Genomic DNA, 22,799 nt, shown 5'->3' with positions numbered 1-22,799 from the left:
TTCGTTGTGTTGTGGCCTGTTTCCGTTGTGTTGTGGTGATTTCGTTGTGTTGTGGCCCGTTTCCGTTGTGTTGTGGTGATTTCGTTGTGTTGTGGCCCGTTTCCGTTGTGTTGTGGCCCGTTTCCGTTGTGTTGTGGTGATTTCGTTGTGTTGTGGCCCGTTTCTGTTGTGGTGATTTCGTTGTGTTGTGGTGATTTCGTTGTGTTGTGGCCCGTTTCCGTTGTGTTGTGGTGATTTCGTTGTGTTGTGGCTCGTTCCGTTGTGTTGTGGTGATTTCTGTTTCTGTTGTGTTGTGGCCCGTTTCTGTTGTGTTGTGGTGGTTTCGCTGTGTTGTGGCCCTTTCCGTTGTGTTGTGGCCCGTTTCTGTTGTGTTGTGGTGGTTTCGCTGTGTTGTGGTAATTTCGTTGTGTTGTGGTGATTTCGTTGTGTTGTGGCCCGTTTCCGTTGTGTTGTGGTGATTTCGTTGTGTTGTGGCTCGTTCCGTTGTGTTGTGGCCTGTTTCCGTTGTGTTGTGGTGATTTTGTTGTGTTGTGGCCCGTTTCTGTTGTGTTGTGGTGGTTTCGCTGTGTTGTGGCCCTTTCCGTTGTGTTGTGGCCCGTTTCCGTTGTGTTGTGGCCCTTTCCGTTGTGTTGTGGCCCTTTCCGTTGTGTTGTGGCTGGTTCCGTTGTGTTGTGGTGGTTTCGCTGTGTTGTGGCCCGTTTCCGTTGTGTTGTGGTGATTTCGTTGTGTTGTGGCCCTTTCCGTTGTGTTGTGGCCCGTTTCCGTTGTGTTGTGGTGATTTCGTTGTGTTGTGGCCCTTTCCGTTGTGTTGTGGCTGGTTCCGTTGTGTTGTGGTGGTTTCGCTGTGTTGTGGCCCGTTTCCGTTGTGTTGTGGTGATTTCGTTGTGTTGTGGCTCGTTCCGTTGTGTTGTGGCCTGTTTCCGTTGTGTTGTGGTGATTTCGTTGTGTTGTGGCCCGTTTCCGTTGTGTTGTGGTGGTTTCGCTGTGTTGTGGCCCTTTCCGTTGTGTTGTGGCCCGTTTCCGTTGTGTTGTGGCCCGTTTCCGTTGTGTTGTGGCCCTTTCCGTTGTGTTGTGGCCCTTTCCGTTGTGTTGTGGCCCTTTCCGTTGTGTTGTGGCTGGTTCCGTTGTGTTGTGGCCCGTTTCGCTGTGTTGTGGCCCGTTTCCGTTGTGTTGTGGCCCTTTCCGTTGTGTTGTGGCCCGTTTCCGTTGTGTTGTGGTGATTTCGTTGTGTTGTGGCCCTTTCCGTTGTGTTGTGGCCCTTTCCGTTGTGTTGTGGCCGGTTCCGTTGTGTTGTGGCTGGTTCCGTTGTGTTGTGGTGGTTTCGCTGTGTTGTGGCCCGTTTCCGTTGTGTTGTGGCTGGTTCCGTTGTGTTGTGGTGATTTCGTTGTGTTGTGGCCCTTTCCGTTGTGTTGTGGCTGGTTCCGTTGTGTTGTGGTGGTTTCGCTGTGTTGTGGCCCGTTTCCGTTGTGTTGTGGTGATTTCGTTGTGTTGTGGCCCTTTCCGTTGTGTTGTGGCCCTTTCCGTTGTGTTGTGGCCCTTTCCGTTGTGTTGTGGCTGGTTCCGTTGTGTTGTGGTGGTTTCGTTGTGTTGTGGCTGGTTCCGTTGTGTTGTGGTGGTTTCGCTGTGTTGTGGCCCGTTTCCGTTGTGTTGTGGCTGGTTCCGTTGTGTTGTGGTGATTTCGTTGTGTTGTGGTGATTTCGTTGTGTTGTGGTGATTTCGTTGTGTTGTGGCTGGTTCCGTTGTGTTGTGGCTGGTTCCGTTGTGTTGTGGTGATTTCGTTGTGTTGTGGCCCTTTCCGTTGTGTTGTGGCCCTTTCCGTTGTGTTGTGGCTGGTTCCGTTGTGTTGTGGTGGTTTCGCTGTGTTGTGGCCCTTTCCGTTGTGTTGTGGCCCTTTCCGTTGTGTTGTGGCCCTTTCCGTTGTGTTGTGGCTGGTTCCGTTGTGTTGTGGCCCGTTTCGCTGTGTTGTGGCCCGTTTCCGTTGTGTTGTGGCCCTTTCCGTTGTGTTGTGGCCCGTTTCCGTTGTGTTGTGGTGATTTCGTTGTGTTGTGGCCCTTTCCGTTGTGTTGTGGCCCGTTTCCGTTGTGTTGTGGTGATTTCGTTGTGTTGTGGCCCTTTCCGTTGTGTTGTGGCCCTTTCCGTTGTGTTGTGGCTGGTTCCGTTGTGTTGTGGTGATTTCGTTGTGTTGTGGTGATTTCGTTGTGTTGTGGTGATTTCGTTGTGTTGTGGCTGGTTCCGTTGTGTTGTGGCTGGTTCCGTTGTGTTGTGGTGATTTCGTTGTGTTGTGGCCCTTTCCGTTGTGTTGTGGCCCTTTCCGTTGTGTTGTGGCTGGTTCCGTTGTGTTGTGGTGGTTTCGCTGTGTTGTGGCCCGTTTCCGTTGTGTTGTGGCCCTTTCCGTTGTGTTGTGGCCCGTTCCGTTGTGTTGTGGCTGGTTCCGTTGTGTTGTGGCCCGTTTCGCTGTGTTGTGGCCCGTTTCCGTTGTGTTGTGGCCCTTTCCGTTGTGTTGTGGCCCGTTTCCGTTGTGTTGTGGTGATTTCGTTGTGTTGTGGCCCTTTCCGTTGTGTTGTGGCCCGTTTCCGTTGTGTTGTGGTGATTTCGTTGTGTTGTGGCCCTTTCCGTTGTGTTGTGGCCCGTTTCCGTTGTGTTGTGGCTGGTTCCGTTGTGTTGTGGCCCGTTTCCGTTGTGTTGTGGCCCTTTCCGTTGTGTTGTGGCCCGTTTCCGTTGTGTTGTGGCTGGTTCCGTTGTGTTGTGGTGGTTTCGCTGTGTTGTGGCCCGTTTCCGTTGTGTTGTGGTATAATTCCGATTTTGTTGTGGTGATTTCGATGTGTTGTGGTTTAATTTAGTACGGCTGCATACTGAGCCATCATATGTTTGCTACATTGAGAGAGGACAACACTAGGTGGCAGCAGAGTGAATTTCATACAAAACAGCACCAAATAATAAAAACCACACAACATAACAGTATGTTTAAGGTGAACTATGTAGTATTTTTGCAGTAAAATATCCAAAAACCACTAGGCCAGTGTTATATATTTTGTTCAGTTGAGTACCTACAATATCCCAGATGTTTCCAACTATTTGTAGATTGTGAGAAAATTGCTATTTTAACTAAGGACAGGGACGTTGCAGCATTGCATTTGAGGGAGTCGCCTGTCAATTGCGTCATATCTGCGTTACCCTCGATTTCGGCTTTTATTTGGCAGGAACGCTTTACTCTTAGCAGTGTGAACAAGTGAACGCACGGAGTAACGTCATAACATCGTTTTAAACACACTTAAATGTATCTAATATGATAAACAGAGCACCATTACCTCAAAATCATAACCGGAAGAGCAGATCTGTGCAGGCGCCCGGCAAATGAGTCCCGTCCCGTCATAATAAAAGTCCCGGTATTCGCAAGGCGGGTATTTGTTTAACAATCGCTCCAGCAGCTTTGCTCAGGTCCATAACACTCGGTCCTGCTCTGCTTTAGACTACAGTAACGTTAATAACCGCATGCATGAACGTGATTTCTGCCCGAGTCCTATTTTCCACCGGCTGTGATGAGAAGACCACATCTCCCAAGATGCTGCGCTCACACGTTGCATCATCAAACTACGCATTTGTTTTGCATAGGCGCCCTCCAGTGGACGAAAGCTGCATAGTGGACCTTTAAACAAAACCCTTAAAAGTGCAAAAAAAAATCATATTTAAAAATCAACCCAAACAAATACACAACTTCCTTTATTGCACCTCCACAAAATGCACTAACACGCAATGCAGTGGGTACTAAAATCAGAGCGGCATACTAGTAAACTACTCATATTACCTTTATCATATCTTTGTATGGCAAAAATAGTAGTAGTTTGCTAGTATGCGGTATCAAACTCAGCATGGTTGGCTCGTTATAATAGCTGAAGCGAAGCAAAATAATGCTTTGAGAAAAATAAAGCAAAGATGATGGACAACTAGGATGGCCATTTCCATAACACCAAATAGGAGAACATCTTGCAGCTTTTATTGAGGCAAGAATAATTGCATAGGACTCTGGAGTACTCGCAACTACAATACAATTTTTCCATCATATCGATGCTATCATGATACAGTGATTCTGAAGTAGCCTACTCTATGCATTGCCAGACAATTTGATCTACGATACCTTAATGTAGACCTATATTCCTCTGACCTTTTCCCTTTTATAAGGTCTCTCTTTCTATAGTCTTTCTTCAAATCTCCCTCTTGCTCACTCTCTCACCTCCCCTATCATGAATGGACATACCCCCTACTGCTGATTGGCTACAAGGGCGTTGTGGCGCATGGTCATTTTGGACTATAATATTAATAATAATAACAATAATGCATGGTTTCTGGTGTCCTTTGACAGCTCTTTGGTCTTGGCCATAGTGGAGTCTGACTGTTTGAGGTTGTGGACAGGTGTCTTTTATACTAATAATGAGTTCAAACAGGTGCCATTAATACAGGTAACAAGTGGAGGACAGAGGAGCCTCTTAAAGAAGAAGTTACAGGTCTGTGAGAGCCAGAAATCTAGTTATTTTTGTAGGTGACCAAATACTTATTTTCCACAATAATTTGCACATAAATTCTTTAAAAATCAGACAATGGGATTTTCTAGATCTGATTCTCATTCTGGCTCTCATAGTTGAAGTGTACCTATGATGAAAATTACAGGCCTCTCTCATCTTTCTAAGTGGGAGAACTTGCAAAATTGGTGGCTGACTAAATACCGCCCAACTGTATGTGTTTTCATATGTTATTAATAATAATAATAAAAATAGTAACAATAATTCCACCTACCTTTTCTAAATTATAAATGACACTCAACTGGGCTGGCTTCTTCAAGGTTTTAAATTTAAACCCAGTTTCTGCAAGGAGAAAAGATCAGCTCTTTAACATTTAAAAAGGGGGGCAAATTAATTTTTATATTTCATAGTATTAGAGCTTGATTTTGAGTCTATCAAACCTTGCAGTAGGCGTTTGAGTTTACAGCAGTCCACGTTGATGTACTGGACGAGCTCGATGTCATGCACGTCTACGTTATCCTCAGAGCAGACGGTCAGCTCCTGCAACCTGCAGAGAACCAGACAGGCAGACAGAGCGAGTGAAATCAGAGCGATCAAATCCATTATGGATACATTCATTCCTTCGTCTAGTCACAAGCATGCACCTGGTGGAGATGCGGCTGAAGACAGCATTGAAATTACTGCAGCTCAGAGAGAACAGAACCCCACAGGCCGAGTTCCTCAGCTCGGCCGCGTGCTGGTTTCCCTCACGGAACGTGTGGATGAAATGACAAATCTCGGGTAGCAACTGCTTCACGAGCATTGTCTCGTCCAGACGCATGCTGTCCTTTGGTTGCTGATAGAGAAAAAGAGATTATAGAACTCATTCATGGGATTTAACAACATCTAGATGTGCTTCTCAGAACTTTAAAATTAAGTTGAAAAAGCAGTAATGACACAATGGTGACAGCTCATGGAGATGAGACACAGTGAAAGGTCTGCAGCCGTCTCTCACCCCTGCCAGGCATTTCTCCAGTGTGTCCATGATGATAAGCTGGGACAGGTAAAGGTTCTTCTCCGCAGTATCCCCAAATATTCGCTGTAAGAGAGCAAGAGAGATTACAAACTGAGCAAGAGAGAAATCCCAGCATTCTCTGCCATGAAACTCCAGCTCACAGAATCATCTTCAACAGTTTAATAAATGCTCATAGTATCTCTGCTCAATATTTTTTCAATTGCCAATATAAATATCAAGAAAACATGGAATAATGTTGTATATGATCAATAAAGATTCAAAATAAATAACAAGAAAACCGGAAACTCTGGTTTCCACCAAAATATGAGGTGCACTATGCAACTTTCCATCTGCTAGAGGGAGCCTATTAAAAACAAAGGCGTAGTTTGATGACGCAAAGTTTGAGCGCAGGATCTTGGGACATGTGGTCTTCACCTCAGCCGGTGGAAAATAGGACTCGAGAAGAAATCACGTTCATGTATGCAGTTATTAACATTACTGTAGTGTAAAGCAGAGCAGGACAGAGTGTTGTGGAGCTGAGCACGGCTGCTGTAGCAATTGTTACACAAATACCCGCCTCGCGAGCACCGGGACTTTTATTAAAAAGGAACGGGACACAGTCACTGTGCGCCCGCAATATTTCCGCTTTTCCGGTCATGATTATGAGGTAATGCAGCTCTGTTTATCATATTAGATACATTTAATTATAATAATAAAGCGCTTCTGCCAAATAAAACCCGAAACCGAGGGTAGCGCAGATTTGACGCAATTGACAGGCGACTCCCTCAGATGCTATGCTGAAACGTCCCGGGTCCTTATTTAAAATATCACAATTTACTAATAGTTGGACACATTTGGGATATTGTAGGTACTCAACTGAACAAAATATATAACGCTGGCCTATTGGTTTTTGGATATTTTACTGCAAAAATACTACATAGTGCACCTTTAAGCAGCACAACTGTTTACAACATTGAAAATAATAAGACAATAATAAGAAATGCTTCTCGAGCAGCAAATCAGCATATTATAATTATTTCTGAAGGATCATGTGGCACTACGACTGGAGTAATAATGCTGAAAATTCAGGCATTATTGATTAAAAGATTATTGGATTAAAATATCCCCAAAAAACACTAGAACACTAGTTGAAACCACTAGTTGACTTATGTACTACATTACACCAAATGTCTCCAAGAATGTTTAGATCCAGAAAATTAAGCAATTTTAACCAGGACACCAACCGTGTCCGTGCATCGCCTTTCAATGACATCATACGCACTAGGGCTGCACGATTAATCAAAATCAAGCCGCATTCGCAATTTGGTTTATGCGCAATGATGAAATGTATGAATAAATATATGCCCAGTATTATTGAAAAGCGGCTGTGATCAGGAGTAAACGCTGCTCCGTCTCAAAGATTGCGAGTTTGAGTCGCTTATAACGTGCGTACGAAAAAACAACACGCGTCAAAGATCTTCACAAACTAGTGAAGCGTTCATAAACCTGTTTAACAAAATACAACGTTTAATAACATGTTTTAACTCACTTCCTATCGTCAGTCGAGTGTTTGTGAGTTGATGTGGCTTCTCATCACAGAATGAGGCAGATGATGCATTATTTTATAGTATTCTATAAAGTCAAGAATAAAGTCATGTCAATCAGCACTGCATTGTGTTATACTAGAACAACTTGAGGCTTGAAGAACAACCAGATTTTTCTGCAGTCGTGTTTATTGCCATCATGTTTATTTAAAGTTTTCTATCTTCTGTTTATTTATCCTACAGTTAGCTTCACATTAGGGATTTCCTGAAAACAATTACTTTCTAAGGCAAATGTGGCGTTTCCGCTTAAGGGCGCCCTCTGGCTTCCAGTATGAATGAAACTTTTAGGTAACAAATAAGAAAAATAATACTTCTCTAAATAAATTTACAGGCCAATGCATTTGTATTTCTTCAATGTACAGGAGTTTTTTTCCCCACAGTGGATGAACAAGAGGCTCATATTTTATATTAATGACATAGACATTTAGAAATTGATATCACAGATAAAAAAAGATAGACGTAAGCCATAGAAGTAAAGAATGCATCAGCAAACATTAATAGGGAAAGAAAAGGGTTAACAATAACATTACTCTGAAACAAGTGCAGTTATAGCCTACATAAACTACCATATTTTCTGCTTAACTTTTATTAGACTCCAGTTCGAAAGAAAAGTGTGTTTTTTCACCGAGCACATTCTCTGCAGTCTGAACGCGATGCACAGCAAGCTCACTCATGCTCATATCAGAGGTAAATCATTGACACCACCATCGCCACTTACATGAGTTTTATTGAACTAAATACATTACAACTGGCTAAAACGAATACGCAGGTTACTTTTCTGAACAAGTGCTCCCGAGTCCGTGTTCTTCACACTGCTCACGTGAATCGCAGCACAGTTCGGCATGCGCGCACATAAAATACCGGCAGGAACGCGCATCTCTATAAGGGGCCACACTATATTCCTACTCGTGGAATATGGACCTCCTCCAGGTATGGTGCGGTACTGGTGGGCACCATACCTGAAAAACCTGCAAATCATTGTTATATAGCTCAACACAGTTAGTCTTATGGTTATAACTTTTTTTTCTTAATTTAAAGCGAGTACCATGTTTTACCATGCCTAATATCAATCTAGCTCACTGCAACAAGTATATCATAGTAGCCGCCGAGCAAACACACATAGTATCATTATGACAACTCTTAACGCACTCAAATCAGGAAAAAAACCCACATACGCATAAGCGGAAGAAGCATAAGTGGTCGTCTGCGGCATATTAAAAACTCAGCAAAATCATGGCGTCATCAAGCTAAACCTTTCTTTTAAATAAGCGACCACTAGCGGCAAAAAAATACATGTTGTAGCTTTCACAGGAATAAATTACATTTTAAAATATATCAAAACAGAAAACAGTTCCTTTAAACTTCTATTTTAATATGTTGCAATATAAATGTGTAAAATATTACTTATCCAATATTAATATTAACTTTTGAACAGTAATGTACTTATAAAATAATATAAGTACACATTAAATATGTTATTGTGTCTATGTACTCACCATGTTATTGACATTCTTCAGTATGTTGGTGAGTCCACTGATGACCAGAGAGAATTTGTACCTGGAGATGTTGATCAGACATTCCTTATTGTGTTCTGTGCTGATTTTGGTGTGTGTGTTCTGCAAGCCCACTTTCACAGGTAGCTAAAACGAACAAACATGCACAGTTAGGCTGTGTTCAATAACAAACACATGTATTCAGAAGCTGGATGAGAGATATCCGAGTGAATAGTGACTTCAGTTCTTCAGTTCACATTACACAAACCTATCAAATGGCCGCAGAAAATTTTAAATACACTGCATGCATCATATGAATCATTTTTAATAATCTTTTGCCATTTTGGATCTTGACAGTACAGTCACCATTTATTTTCATTACACACACAACAGTCATAAGTTTGGACTAATTCATTTTTTTCTGCCCACCAAGACAGCATTTATTAAATCGAAAATACAGTAAAAACAGTAATACTGTGAATTATTATTATTATAATTTAACATAACATTTTATGTTTGAATATATTTCAAAATGTAATTTATTCCTGTGAAGGAATATAGAAATTAATACTATTAATTTAAAAAGGATGCATTCAATTGATTCAAGTAAAAGTACACATTAATACATTAATAATCTTACAAAAGATTTATATATTTAAAAAAATGCTGTTCTTATGGACCAGGGATGGAAATTAGCACCAGCCACCAGCCAAATGCGGGTGATTTTGAGTTGTGGCGGGTAAACTCGCTTCACCTACCGGCCACCGTGGCGGGTAAATAAAATAGCATACTGTTTCCCCTCTTTGTAAACTTTGTTCAGTGCATGCGAGTGCGGCCGTATGCCCAAATATGACCAGTCGTTTTCGCCGTCATTACCCGGATGTAGTGCCAGAAGACACGAATACGAACTTGCGCGCGCTGAAAGAAGATCCGTCACTGCGCATCATCCGAGAACGCGCACTCGTCTCAGCGTGCATATTGAGTTCTCTTTCAAGTCTTGCGCTTAAATGGACAAACTCACACAAAAAGTATGTCAACATGTCCATCTTGATTAGTATCCAAGCAGACATAGTCTGAATATGCCTCAAGTGAACGTTATACAGTCGAGAAAGATATCCCTGCACTAGGTCTTAAAGGGGCAGTAGCCTTTACTGCTGTCTGTTTAATGTCAAACAAAAGGACATCACTCACTGCTGTTGAATAGCTTTTGTAAGTTTAATAAGGATTAATCTTTAATTTAAACAGTTAAAATATGCAGTTATTTTACATTTGATTACTTTATTGAATTTCTGTACCTTTCTGCAGGCCATTAGGCCCCTACATTCGCTATTATTAAATGCACACGAGTGAGGTCAAGTTAAACATTTTAGTTTGAATTGTATTTTATACTGTGGATTGTTGCAATGTGCTAAATAAATATTTGCATAATTTGTAATTGATTAATATTTGAAACTTTACTAAAAATCAAGGCATTGCGATTGCATAAATTAATATTAAAGTTACACAGTCACAGCATTAGCCATGAATGCAATGGTACTAATAGTTGGCATAATTTATTTTGGTGTTTCGGTTTCGGCCAAGAATTTTTATTTCTGTGCATCCCTACTGACAATGTTCTGCTCGGTGTGTCGTCAACACGCTTCAGAAGATGCCAAAACGAATAGTTTCATTGTTGGAACTAAAAACCTAAAACTGGAAGCCATAAAAGATCACGAATCATCCAAATGCCACATCCACGTAAAAAAAAGTGCACAGAGCACAGAGCCCTACTCATTTAATGAAATGTATATCAGTTCATGGTTTGTGTGTGTATAAGAGAGATAGAAAAAATGTCAGTATTTCATTGAGACTTGAGATTAAATAAACTGCTTAAGTATTGTAGAGCTTGTAGTATTAATTTTTCACATGCAGTTACACATTGTCGGTTAAAAACAAGAAAGTGGCTGGTAAAAACATGGAGTGGCTGGTCAATTTTGAAATGACAAAAAAGTTAATTTCCATCGCTGTTATGGACTTTCTATTCATCAAAGAATCCTAAAATGTATCCACACAAAAAAAAATCAATATTCATAATAGTGAGGCCTATTGTTAATAACTGAGCAGCAATAATAATTGATAATATTTGAGCACTAAATCTGCATATTAGAATGATTTCTGAAGGATCATGTGACTAAAGACTGGTGCAATGATGCTGAAAATTCAGCTTTGCTATCACAAGAATAAATTAAAAGAATACATTCAACAAAATAATAGAATAAATTAAAGGGGTGATAAATTGAGAAATCATCTTTCCCTTGAGCTTTTGATATATAAAATGTCACGATAATATAACATTATCCTGTAAGTTTCAAAGCTGAGTTTTATCCTTGTTAGTCAAAGAAAAGCTTTTATAGACACCAGGCCCAGAAAATGATCGTGAGCTTCATTCTTACGTCATAGCGCTACGAAACACACCTCTACAGCACGTGTAATTCAGTAGCCCCACCCACCGACTTATTGAGCTCTTCAGTTGATCACGTTGCCAGCAGAAATAAACATGTGGAAGAAGATAGCAAGCAAGATATTGTGGAAGAACACAGTCGCTGGATAAGCTTCCTTCGGATCATAATATTAGGAATGTGTGAAACTTTATCTAAATAAAGTGTCTCACCTTTCTTAGTATCATTGAGACCCCACGAGATCTTGCATGGAGCCCCAGTCTGAGGGAGATTTACAGTCATGTTTAGCTTCTTCCATTTTCTAATGATTGCTCCAACAGTGGACCTTTTTTCACCAAACTGCTTGGCAATTTCCCTATAGCCCTTTCCAGCCTTGTGGAGGTGTACAATTTTGTCTCTAGTGTGTTTGGCCAGCTCTTTGGTCTTGGCCATGTCAGTAGTTGGATTCTTAACCTGCATCCCAATTCGCATACTATCCATCCTAAATAGTATTAGAAAATAGAATTAGTATGTTCCAAATCGTAGTATGTTAAAAAGAGTATTCCAAAGATTCCCAGATGGTTTACTTTATCCGGTCCGAATTCGAAGTATGGATCGATGGGCACTCTAACGGCTGGTATTGCCCACAACCCATCGATTAGAACTACAAATGCGGATAAAAAGCGTTAAAGCCGCACTTGGCTACTTTTGCTCTCGGAGTCCCCCTACAGTTTGGAAAAAATAATGTCCTCAACTACTGTCGTAAGCTCTGTAATCCTACAACAGGGGATGCCATCGCGCGTGCATTTGTTGACATGACAACCCTGATAGCCCTGAACTAGTGATGCGTGGCTCGTCTCATAACCCGCGGACCCCGTATGTCTATTTAATGGTCGCGGGTGCGCGGCGGGTTGTAAAAATATATACAGTGTTGCGGTGCGGGCCAAATAACTTCATAAAAGTGGCGCCGCGGTTCGGTGCAGCGCTAACAGTTCCCCTGAACACTGCAAGAGGAGTTCGAGTTCTTCTGGCGTCGCGTGTGAAATGTCTTCATCCCAGGTAACGTTACAGTCAGTGGCATGTTTCAGCATGTCATATGAATATAATTTCATGGGTTTTATTTTTTTCAAACGCCAAATAATCACGATGCTCATGTTTACAAGCCATTATAGTAGTCTATTGGTTACCGTTTTACAGAATCTATATGATACTTCAGTTCAATGTTTGAGTGGTAGCTCACCGTAACAAGCAGGACAGCATCGGTCGGGCACACCTCCTTCAGCTCACGCCGACGAGCAAACGCTGGTCACATGTTGATCCTCGTCCTGCCTTTAATCCCATCACTTTTTTGTTTCCTCTTATTGCTTTCCTCCAACAAAACCTTTTCTTTCTTATTTGTCTCTGCAGCTTCGGACATGACTATATTATCCGATGAACAAAGTTGGGCTCGCACGTCCGAATTTAAGGAAGTGTGGGTGTTGGTGGAAGTGACGTATATCCCGTAAAGCAGTCGAATTTTGTAGTTCTTTTTGTTCTCGGGTTACTACCCGAAACCCGAAGTTTAAAAGTACGATTAAAAACGATACAGACCCCATCAGGCTATGGCAGACGTGTCATTCAACCTATTGTAAGTCGATTTATCATCACAAGAGTCTTAAAAAATATATTATGAAGGTTGAAAAGTTACCTAGTGCTGCTTTAAAAGACTACAAACATGACGGATGTGCGAGTTTGACGGTTAATTAGAGAAGTTTAGATATAGGGGTTTGCGTGAACTATCAATATTTAACCTGACAAAAATATATTTATTCAGTGTTGTCCACATTATATTTCACCTGCAGCCGGATTGTGAACTTTTTTAATGGCACGTTTGGCCATTAACTTTTAAATGCATCATTATATTTAAACTGCAAACACATGAGAAGAGTCTGAGACCCACAAAGACCCACATGGCAGATCATCGAGCGGCTACATTTCTCTCCGATACGGTAGGAGATTAATCTGAATGTGGAGGATTTTAACTGTGACGAATCTGACGATGATTGACAGGGCAGTTAAACGGAGACGGGATGCACGTAACTAAGCGACAGAGTCTGTTAAAGATGGCAAAGTAGTATGTCCCGAAGCTTGCATACTTTTCTGCTACACACTTAAGAGTATATACTTTTTCTTCAAAAAAAGAGTACACTATACTTTTAGGACGTAGTATAAGTAGGCGAATTGGGACGCAGCATTACTGATTGTATGGGGTGTACAGGTGTCTTTATGCAGCTAACAATCTCAAACAGGTGCATCTAATAGACATGTGCCGATTTTCGATCATGCGATTTATCACAATAATGAATATGCACGATATTGTTATCGTGGGCACTTTAAAATATCGTAAATAATAATTTATTAACAATTAATATTTTTTTTATAATGCACTCAAGAATACTTTGCCCATCAACCGTATAAATGCTCAACACCGCTGCGTCAAATGGACGCACTCAGATGTAAACCAGCCCAATGTGCGTTTGCACATGACTGAATGGGTGAAGGAGACGCGCTGCTGAAGTGCCGCTCAGTGACAGCAGAGGGCGCTGATGGAACGGAAGAATGCAGCTTTTACCACGGAAACCCCGCAAACAAAAGCATCTGCGCTAGTGAAGGAGTTTTTAAAACAGCCATTCGTTTTTTGTAATCTCAATGTTCATCACAGCACCAAATACTTAATACTTAAAGACTTAATAGCTTATTTATTTTCAAGCTTAAACATTTTTATGTTTTAATCTGGACTACAACAAGCCCTAATGATTAGAACTGATCTAATTTTTTATTGTTCAGTAAAACATTGAGACATACGACTTCATTAGTTAACGTGTTAATTCATTATTACCAAACTGACAATGAAAAATACTTATAAAGAATTAATCATTCTAAGTAATGTTAATTTCTAAGTTACTGTTTAATAACATTAACATCAAAATCATAATAACCTTTTTAATGGACCTAAGATAAAACTAACAATGATCAGTATTTCTTAACTAACATTAACAAAAACATTATACTTTCTGTACCAAATGTAGCTATTGCTCAATCTTAGTTAATGCATTAAATAATGAGACCTTTTTGTAATTTGTTACCTGTTGTTCTTTATAGCCTAATTCTTTTGCACTTTAATCTGTTTGAAAATTGTACTTTTCTCTGAAAAAAATCAAGAGACCACTTAACATTGATTTCTCGTTTTTTTTTTTTCAGAGCTGTATATATTTTTGGTGCATTATTGTATTTAAACATTCAGTTATACTAAAATAGTTCTTAACTCCTTAAGTGTCACTGGCCCACCGGTGGGCCCATTTGCCACTGCATGTTTAAAACAACTATATCCTATATTTATCCTGATCTAATGTTGACAAACTATATATCATTCGAAAGCTTACGAACTCAAGATTCATCCTGTGCAAACTGTTTTGAAATCGGACCTTGCGTTACCATGGAAACGGTGCTCTAAATTATTTCAGCGGGCTCCTCCCTAAGTGGCGTCGTCATGTTTCATATTTATTTAACTACTTTATAATAAAAACCTTTTCTAATCTTGACAAAACGCATATCGTCGGAAAAGTCTGAGTCTCACAGTTCTATATCTGCAAACTGTTTTGTGATATTTACACAAATATATACATTTGACACGGGAAATTGCATTAAAAAATTGCTATTTGTGGTACAGCGCCTAAGCAAAACCTCATGGGAACTTCAATTTTTGTCATATCAACTTCAAATTTGGAACACAAATTGATTAGACATATGGCTTTGATTTGATAGTAATTTTAGAGTACACATTATTTTGTAACATATATATTTCTATTAAATATTAAATATCTAGTACAGTATATTTGATTTACAGTACATTTAAACTTCCATAACTTTTTTACACTTTCACTTTTTACAGATTTCACTTGAGCAATACTCTGCTGATTGTCTTCTTTAAAACACCCTCACCAAAACCCAGACCCATGTTCTCAACGTGTTAATTAAAATAAAATGTTCCACTGTATCAAAGGCAGCAGTCAAATCTAAAAGAACTAAAACTGAACATTCACCAGCATTAGTGACCTGCTCTTAAACCCGACTGAAATTTCTCAAAAATATTATATTCATTTACAACCTTCAACAATTGATTGGCTAATGCTTTTTCAACAACTTAAATAAAAGGTAGTTTTGAGATAGGTCTATAAATATTTGCAACTGCAGGATCTAAAGAAGGCTTCTTCAGGAGCGGTTGTACTGTCGCTATCTTTAGATCTTCAGGAACACATCCAGAAACAAGATAACTGTTCACTATAGACAGTAAAATAGGACCTATAGTCCTAATCACTTCCTTGAACAGTCTAAAAGGAACCACATCATTAAGACAACTCGAGAAGGTTTCACAATCTCAGAAATATCGTGCTCAGATACCGGTGAAAAAGAATCCAACAATAGAATCCAAGAAAAAGAATACAAGACAAAGAGCAGTGACGTTTGATGGTGGAGAGGCTTTTAGACAACCCAGAGGATGTGCTGACTCATGACACATGACTTTTCAGTTAGTTGACGAATTACGACCAAAGAAAATAATATCTGTCTGCAGAGCCACAGAGCCACAGTTTTACCCCAGCAGTTTTGCCCGTGCAAAATGTTTTGTATTTTCTTTTGACTAACTCATGCTAGAACATGGTAAATAGTGGTAATTCATACCAGAAACACGGTAAATCATTCTAGAATGTGGTAAATCATGCTAGAACATGCCATGGTGAATTGTGAATGGTAAATCATGGTTAACTGGTAAATCATGATAGAACATGGTAAATAGTAGTAATTCATACCAGAAACACGGTAAATCATGCTAGAATCATGGTAAATCATACTAGAGCGTGGTTAATGATGGTAAATCATGCTAGAACACCCTACATTCGGTTTCCAAGGGAAGATCTGTCTACCATCAAAACTGCAGAATAAAACAGGCTTTATTTTTCCAACGGAGCATATCAAAACTTCCATTTATGCCACACTGAAATGAAAAGCATTTTTTGATTCATGATTTTATATTTACATCAGAAGCAGTTTGTGCGTTGTTGGTTGCTTGGTAACAGACCTGACAGTTGATTGCTGAACTCGATCGACCAGTTCAAGATTTTCTAACTACAGATAAGATGAGATTCTGTAAGATAGGATAAGAATCCTAAAATCCTAAATTAACTTATCATATCTATATATGAAGATCCAAGATAGAAAGTTTCTGTAATACACCCCCAGGGTCACAAATGTGCATTTACTTTAAAATGTTCATGACAAAGTATTATTCCATGATTTCCAACATTTATTCCAACATTTTTCCAGTCTTCAACTGTCCAATTTGGTGAGCTTGTGCAAATTGTAGCCTCTTTTTCCTATTTGTAGTGGAGATGAGTGGTACCCGGTGGGGTCTTCTGCTGTTGTAGACTATCCGCCTCAAGGTTGTACATGTTGTGGCTTCACAAATGCTTTGCTGCATACCTCGGTTGTAACAAGTTCTTATTTCAGTCAAAGTTGCTCTTCTATCAGCTTGAATTCTTTTCTGACCTCTAGCATTAACAAGGCGTTTTCGCCCACAGGACTGCCTGGATGTTTTTCCCTTTTCACACCATTCTTTGTAAACCTTAGAAATGGTTGTGTGTGAAAATCCCAGTAACTGAGCAGATTGTGAAATACTCAGAACGGCCCGACTGGCACCAACAACCATGCCACACTCAAAATTGCTTAAATCACCTTTCTTTCCTTCCTATTCTGACATTCAGTATGGAGTTCAGGAGATTGTCTTGACCAGAACCACACCCCTAAATGCATTAAAGCAACTGCCATGTGATTGGTTGATTAGATAATTACATTAATGAGAAATTGAACTGGTGTTTCTAATCATCCTTTAGGTGTACATATATTGTTTTCTTTAAATATATTTTTTTAATAATATCCGAGATCATGTCATTTGGAGCGACCACTCATCATGTGGTCCAACCAATAATAGCAATAACTGTATTTAATTAAAAAATAAAATATCAAATTTATGTGGTTGAAAAATTAATCACTGATACAAAATGCTGGTGAATAGTATTTTTAAAACTTTCATTAGTTTTATGCATTTTCTTTCTTGTAAATAATAGGGCTGTCAAAATTAATGCGTTAATAACGCGTTAACAACGCATTAACGCAAATTCATTTTAACGACACTAAATGTATTAATGCGCGTTAGCGCAGCGCGCATTTTCTGTTTGATCCGTGGCATAGCCCGTAGTTGGAAAAAGTGAGAGCAGTCAGACGTATAAACACTTTAATTAGAGAGAACTTCAAAATGTTAAGCATGTTAAAGAAAATAAATTAATTTAAGATAAATCACACTCGCACCACATTCATTTTTTTAAAGCTACACTGTGTAACTTTTTTAGTTTATTCTTAGCTAAAACACTTAGTTCTTTCAAAAATATATGTGCTCATTAATGTATATTTACTTCTTTCAAGTAATAATGGATTCTCGTAATTTTATAATATACCATTGAAAATACATAAGTGTTGAGGGTTCGGATGGCGGTCGCCATGTTGCTCCTCCATCTTGAAAGTGCATTTGCCAAAGAGGGACATACCCGTAAATTCAAGCTTCGCTTTTCGCGTTTTTACACTCGATGGCACCGTGTCGAATGTGAAGAGGAGGATTGCTTGAGGCTGCTATATGATGATGGAGGATCACTCTTAAGCCCCTTTCACACTGCACGTCGGACCCGCAATATTCCCGGAACATTGCCGGGTCGCCTACTGTGTGAAAGCAACCACGTCCCGGAATTGATTACCGAATTCGACCCGGGTCGGGGACCTAGTAACATTGCGGGATATGTATCAGAGTCGCCAGGAAAGCGGAAAAGAGAATTAAGACGGCAACGCAACAGGCAAATCAACAAGACAAAATAAATATTGGAGTGGCCTTTCCAAAATGGAAAGAGCTCATGAGGAGCAACGATTTTAAAAAGAACGCCGACATTGCCTGCTTTCTTCTCGACAGGTAATATTAATTCAGCCTATTTGTGTATATTGGAAGTTTTATTGTTGCTTGGCTAATTATATCATGGTGTGCTGTGCATAACACTAGAACGATGTCTAGGATAGTTTTCCTCGCGTCATTGATGAAAAAGTATTGTTTACCTTGTAACATAAATCCGTGTTCTATGACGGATAACATGAGATTAATATTTTAATTGCATTATAATTTGTTTGCCTTACGCTAGTGGTGTTGTACAATATACAGAATAACGATAGCACTGATAAAAGAACCTGATAGCTGATGTTAGCAATGGACTGGTTAAAAATAACGAAAACTTAAAACTATTATTCATTTTACATAGATTAATTTGATCATAGATCATTTGGTAAATTAAATAACTGCAAATTATAATAGTTTTTAAAAGTTACCTCATCACATGAAGCAACACTCACCGAAGAGGTCGAACTGGAAGCCATGACTAAATCGGCCACCGTAGGAGTTGAAACGAAATCGAAATTGAGAGGAGCAGAAACTATTATTCACTGGATGGTCATATACCTTTACACCACTAGATGGGGGAAAATATCACACAGTGTAGCTTTAAGGCCACGGCCAATAAATCTAGAATGAAAAAAACAGTAAAATCACTTAATTTGAAATTTTAATATGAATTTATGTGTACATAAAACTCTCTACATGTTTGAACAACTGCAATATATATTATAATTCTTTTATTTCAAAATTTGCCACTTGAAAATCCTTATACGCCATTGACCCATATTTCTGTATTCCTATATTTTTTATCAAATAAATGCAGAAGAAACTTCTTTTAAAACATAATTATTACAAACTTTTGACCTCTAGTCTTGTGTATGTAAAAGAGTGGCCAAGATATTCTTCAAACATTCACATGAGAGTGAGGGAATGAAATATGAAAAAATAGAAAACTTGCTTGCTGGGCTACAACAACGGTTGCAAACATCTCGATTTTACAGAGTAAGTAGGAAAATTGCTAACACCAGTTAGTGGCACAGAATCTCATTTTGGGATTATCCAGAGTTTAGGCTAAGCTTAGCATCACAAAACACCCCTAATCTCCACTGAACTTCAATCAAACTGCAATGATCCCATCACAGCCCACAAGCCACCGCTGACCCCTTCAACAAGACCCCTCTGTCTCCACCTGTTGGCACGACGTCCTCTAAAAGCCTTTGAACGCTATCTACATACTGTAAACCACTAAATCTGGTATTTAGCACCAATAGTAAAAGGCTAATTTGGCTAAAGACTAAGAATTTGCCGTTTGTTGTTGCAGTACCTTTAGCAACCATTGAGGGGCAGAAACAGCAGCTTGTAGGCCTACCTTCTAAACTGAAATATTCTTCATGTGTTGCCTGTTAACCTGCCCAAAGCATCATATTTCTCCTGATACTCACAGACTTATGCTCTCAAAGAGTCAGTTCACCCCAAAATGTAAATTCTGTCAACATTTCCCCGCAGATTTTTGAAGAAAATCCTGTCAGAAAGTCACCTTTTGTGATCCACAGAAGAAAGCAAGCCATATGGGTTTGAAACAACATGAGGGTGAGTAATTAATGACACGATTTCTTTTCAAAAGGACATCATTCTGTTTCAAAGATGGCATTCTGTTAAGTCTGTCAATGTTTATTTGGTGTCTGGTCGCATTTTAATCAAAAACTTCCAGACATTTAACACGTTTCTGCAGTTAAAACATTGTACACTACACACAGAGGCCAAACCACTCAAATAAGATAAGAAGAAAACAGACATAGTTTAACCATTGACAGGCTTTCACCAGTCTGTGGTAAACAATGGGTTATATTTCTAGCTTATAACTGTTTCATAAGTAGGATTGCAGGTTTAAACCAGTAGAATCCAAACAAAGAGGGAGAGTCATCATTGCACAAGATACTTGTATACTGAACACCACACAACATACCTCACTGAAACACTCTGAAGTAACCCAATAACTCTGTAGAGATATTAAACTGATGATGCAGCTCTTAAATAAGAAAGTGAAGCTGTGTGGATCAATCAAAAGGGTCAGCTATGAGGTTGGTTCACACAAAATATGAAGTGCAAGTCGTATGAACGCTAAACTTCATCTCACATGATCATGTTCCTGGAGCAACAAAACAGGACATGTTCAAACTATCTTAGCCATAATTTTACCCTCTACAGGCAATATTATGTACACAAGACAACTGTTTCATACATGCATTTTTATCTGGGATTTTGTAATGTTTGTGCAGCATTAAATGGTCCCTGACTTATGAATTAACCTTATTCACAAGTCATTTATTATTTAGTATGCGTGTGAATACACCGTTTTTAAGATGTTTGGACAAAAATATTATGTTTAAAATTGAACACAATATTTTCTAAGCTTAAAAGCTATCAAATGTTCTAAGATACCAAAGATAACTATTAACTATTAAAATGTACCTCCTGCTCTTTATGATGCATTGTCTAAAATTATAAGTAAGAATGGTTCTCTTTAAGCAAGAATTGCATTAGAATTTAAGTACAAGCTCAATGTCTTGTCTATTAATTAAAAATGATTCAAAACATCTAGAAACTTCTTTTATTTCTCTCTTTCTCTTCTTTCCTCTATTAGATTAAAGTCAACATGAAATCAAAAATCATATTTTTTAATGGAATACTGCCGCTCCTTTTTGCATTATCTCTTTGATACTCATAATCGCGCGAGGGCGGGGCAAGCTGTCACTCATATGACATCACAGCAATTGCAACCACAATGATCCAATGATAAAATCAATTATTGCTTTTGCCGCAACTTCAGTTTCATTCTTCTCAAATTTTAGGACTGCTTACAAGACACTATTTTAACGAAACATTTTTAATTCAATGCGTTTTGGCCGTTCATTTAAATGACAATGCCATTTTTGGGGCCCTGAAAATGTGAACTTTTGAAGGTGGGTTTCAAATTGCAAGTTTGTGAAAACTATACCATTATTGTCTCCGTGCATACTAAAAAAATGTGAATTTGTGTATTACGCTTTCAGTCTGGCGCTTAAGAGTTTCTTTACAAAGTGACATCACCAACTACTGGGCTGTCATGAATGATACAGCGTTTTTAGTCATTTTTAGTGAATCCATGTGAACGTTTTTGACGTTGTTGTTTGTCTGTACCAAAAAAATTAAATTAAATAAAAAATAAATAAAGACTTTTCTCTGTTCTTTAGTACATTGTTTTTGTGTAAACATACCCTTAGAGGCAGAGTACAAGAACTAAAATATATATTATAATGGTCAAATTTTGGCTTGGGAGGGCAAATAGTCCAAGGTTAGTGACTGGTAAATAAGAATGTTCTTCCAATAATTGCTCTGATTTTTTTATACATATAATAATTGGTTAACAAGCACACAACTCTAACCATAAAATCTGATTTTGGGTTAGTAGGGGTTGTTTAGGTTTCGGGTAGATAAGAATGTGGTTCCAGGTTTAGTAAAGGATGCTGAGCAACATGTCCTACTAGATTAGTCCCGTTCAGTGCCTTTAACGTTGTTATGAGACAAAAACATGACAGCATCAGAATGAGCAGCTGCACGGATGCGCTGCGACGGCGGCTGCGCTGCGTAACTGCGCATCCGTGCAGACGAAGCGTTCAAAGATGTTTAGATGAGCTCTGACCTGCTCGTCGAATCGGGTGATGACGGCCTGGACCCACTCCACGGGCTTTTGCGCCGCCATGGCCGCTCACGCCTGCACCTTCGCCACTGATGATGATGAGGAGGATGATGAAGTGGAGGAGGAGAGGGCGCCTTTTCCGCGGTGCGCGACCCCTGCGCTCCTCGAGCCGTGCCGCGCTGAGGGCCGAACGAGGGGCGGCTCGGTATTCGGTCTGGTCGGTGTCAGAAACAGCAGCATGCCGCCATGACAGTGCCGGAAGTTTGAATCCTCCGATCCAGCGAAGCAGCAGCAGCACAGCAGCGGTGCAGATGAGAGATGAGAACACTAGTGCGCATGCGCCAGCAGAGAGCGAGAGAGAGAGAGAGAGAGAGAGAGAGAGAGAGAGAGAGAGAGAGAGAGAGAGAGAGAGAGAGAGAGAGAGAGAGAGAGAGAGAGAGACTTGTTGATATTCATATTTTTGTAACCCAAAAACTACTTCCTTTACTAGATTTTGCATATCCTTTGCATTTATTTTACTCCTTTAATATATATATATATATATATATATATATATATATATATATATATATATATATATATATATATTGTATTTTATATAAAACTATACTATTAATATTATACATTATTAATCTCATTATAAACAGTATTCATGGTGTTGCCATGACTATTAGAATATAAATATAATATTGGACGTGAAATTAATTAAGAGAGATAGGAGACTATATACAATTAATTAAACAAAGAGAGAGAGTATAAGAGAGAGAGAGAGAGAGAGAGAGAGAGAGAGAGAGAGAGAGAGAGAGAGAGAGAGAGAGACCAGAAAATTACTATTACTTTTTAATGATACTTTAAAAACGATTTTTTTTTCTACTCTAAATGTAACAACAGCTCATGTCACACTGTAAAAAATTATATGTTCAATAAGTTATGACAACATATGTTTTTACATTGTTTTAACTCTTTTTTATAAGTTATACAAGATGTAACTAATTTTTTTTAAGTCCGTTTAACATAATCTAAGTTGAAATAACTTAAACATCCAAGTCGATTGTACTTAAAAAAATTACA

General features: G+C 39.2%; 1 protein-coding gene across 4 annotated transcripts in view; it reads right to left on the bottom strand.

The window, feature by feature from the left end:
- Nucleotides 1–22,045, bottom strand: part of nf1b (neurofibromin 1b) — a 118,036-nt gene extending 95,991 nt beyond the window's left edge. For all 4 annotated transcript variants that reach the window (XM_067432469.1, XM_067432470.1, XM_067432471.1 and 1 more), the window contains exons 1-6: nucleotides 21,732–22,045; nucleotides 8,612–8,755; nucleotides 5,512–5,595; nucleotides 5,162–5,352; nucleotides 4,958–5,064; nucleotides 4,792–4,859 (exon numbers count right to left, since the gene is read on the bottom strand). In XM_067432469.1, coding sequence (XP_067288570.1) covers nucleotides 4,792–4,859; nucleotides 4,958–5,064; nucleotides 5,162–5,352; nucleotides 5,512–5,595; nucleotides 8,612–8,755; nucleotides 21,732–21,791 — 654 coding nt within the window. In that variant the 5' untranslated portion in view covers nucleotides 21,792–22,045. The remainder of the gene's footprint in view (nucleotides 1–4,791; nucleotides 4,860–4,957; nucleotides 5,065–5,161; nucleotides 5,353–5,511; nucleotides 5,596–8,611; nucleotides 8,756–21,731) is intronic.
- Between the last annotated feature and the right edge of the window lie 754 nt (nucleotides 22,046–22,799).

Source organism: Pseudorasbora parva, chromosome 23, assembly GCF_024679245.1.
Source record: "Pseudorasbora parva isolate DD20220531a chromosome 23, ASM2467924v1, whole genome shotgun sequence".
NCBI lineage: Eukaryota > Metazoa > Chordata > Actinopteri > Cypriniformes > Gobionidae > Pseudorasbora > Pseudorasbora parva.
The sequence above is the reverse complement of the archived record's forward strand: the minus strand, read 5'-3'. Positions and strand labels throughout refer to the sequence as shown.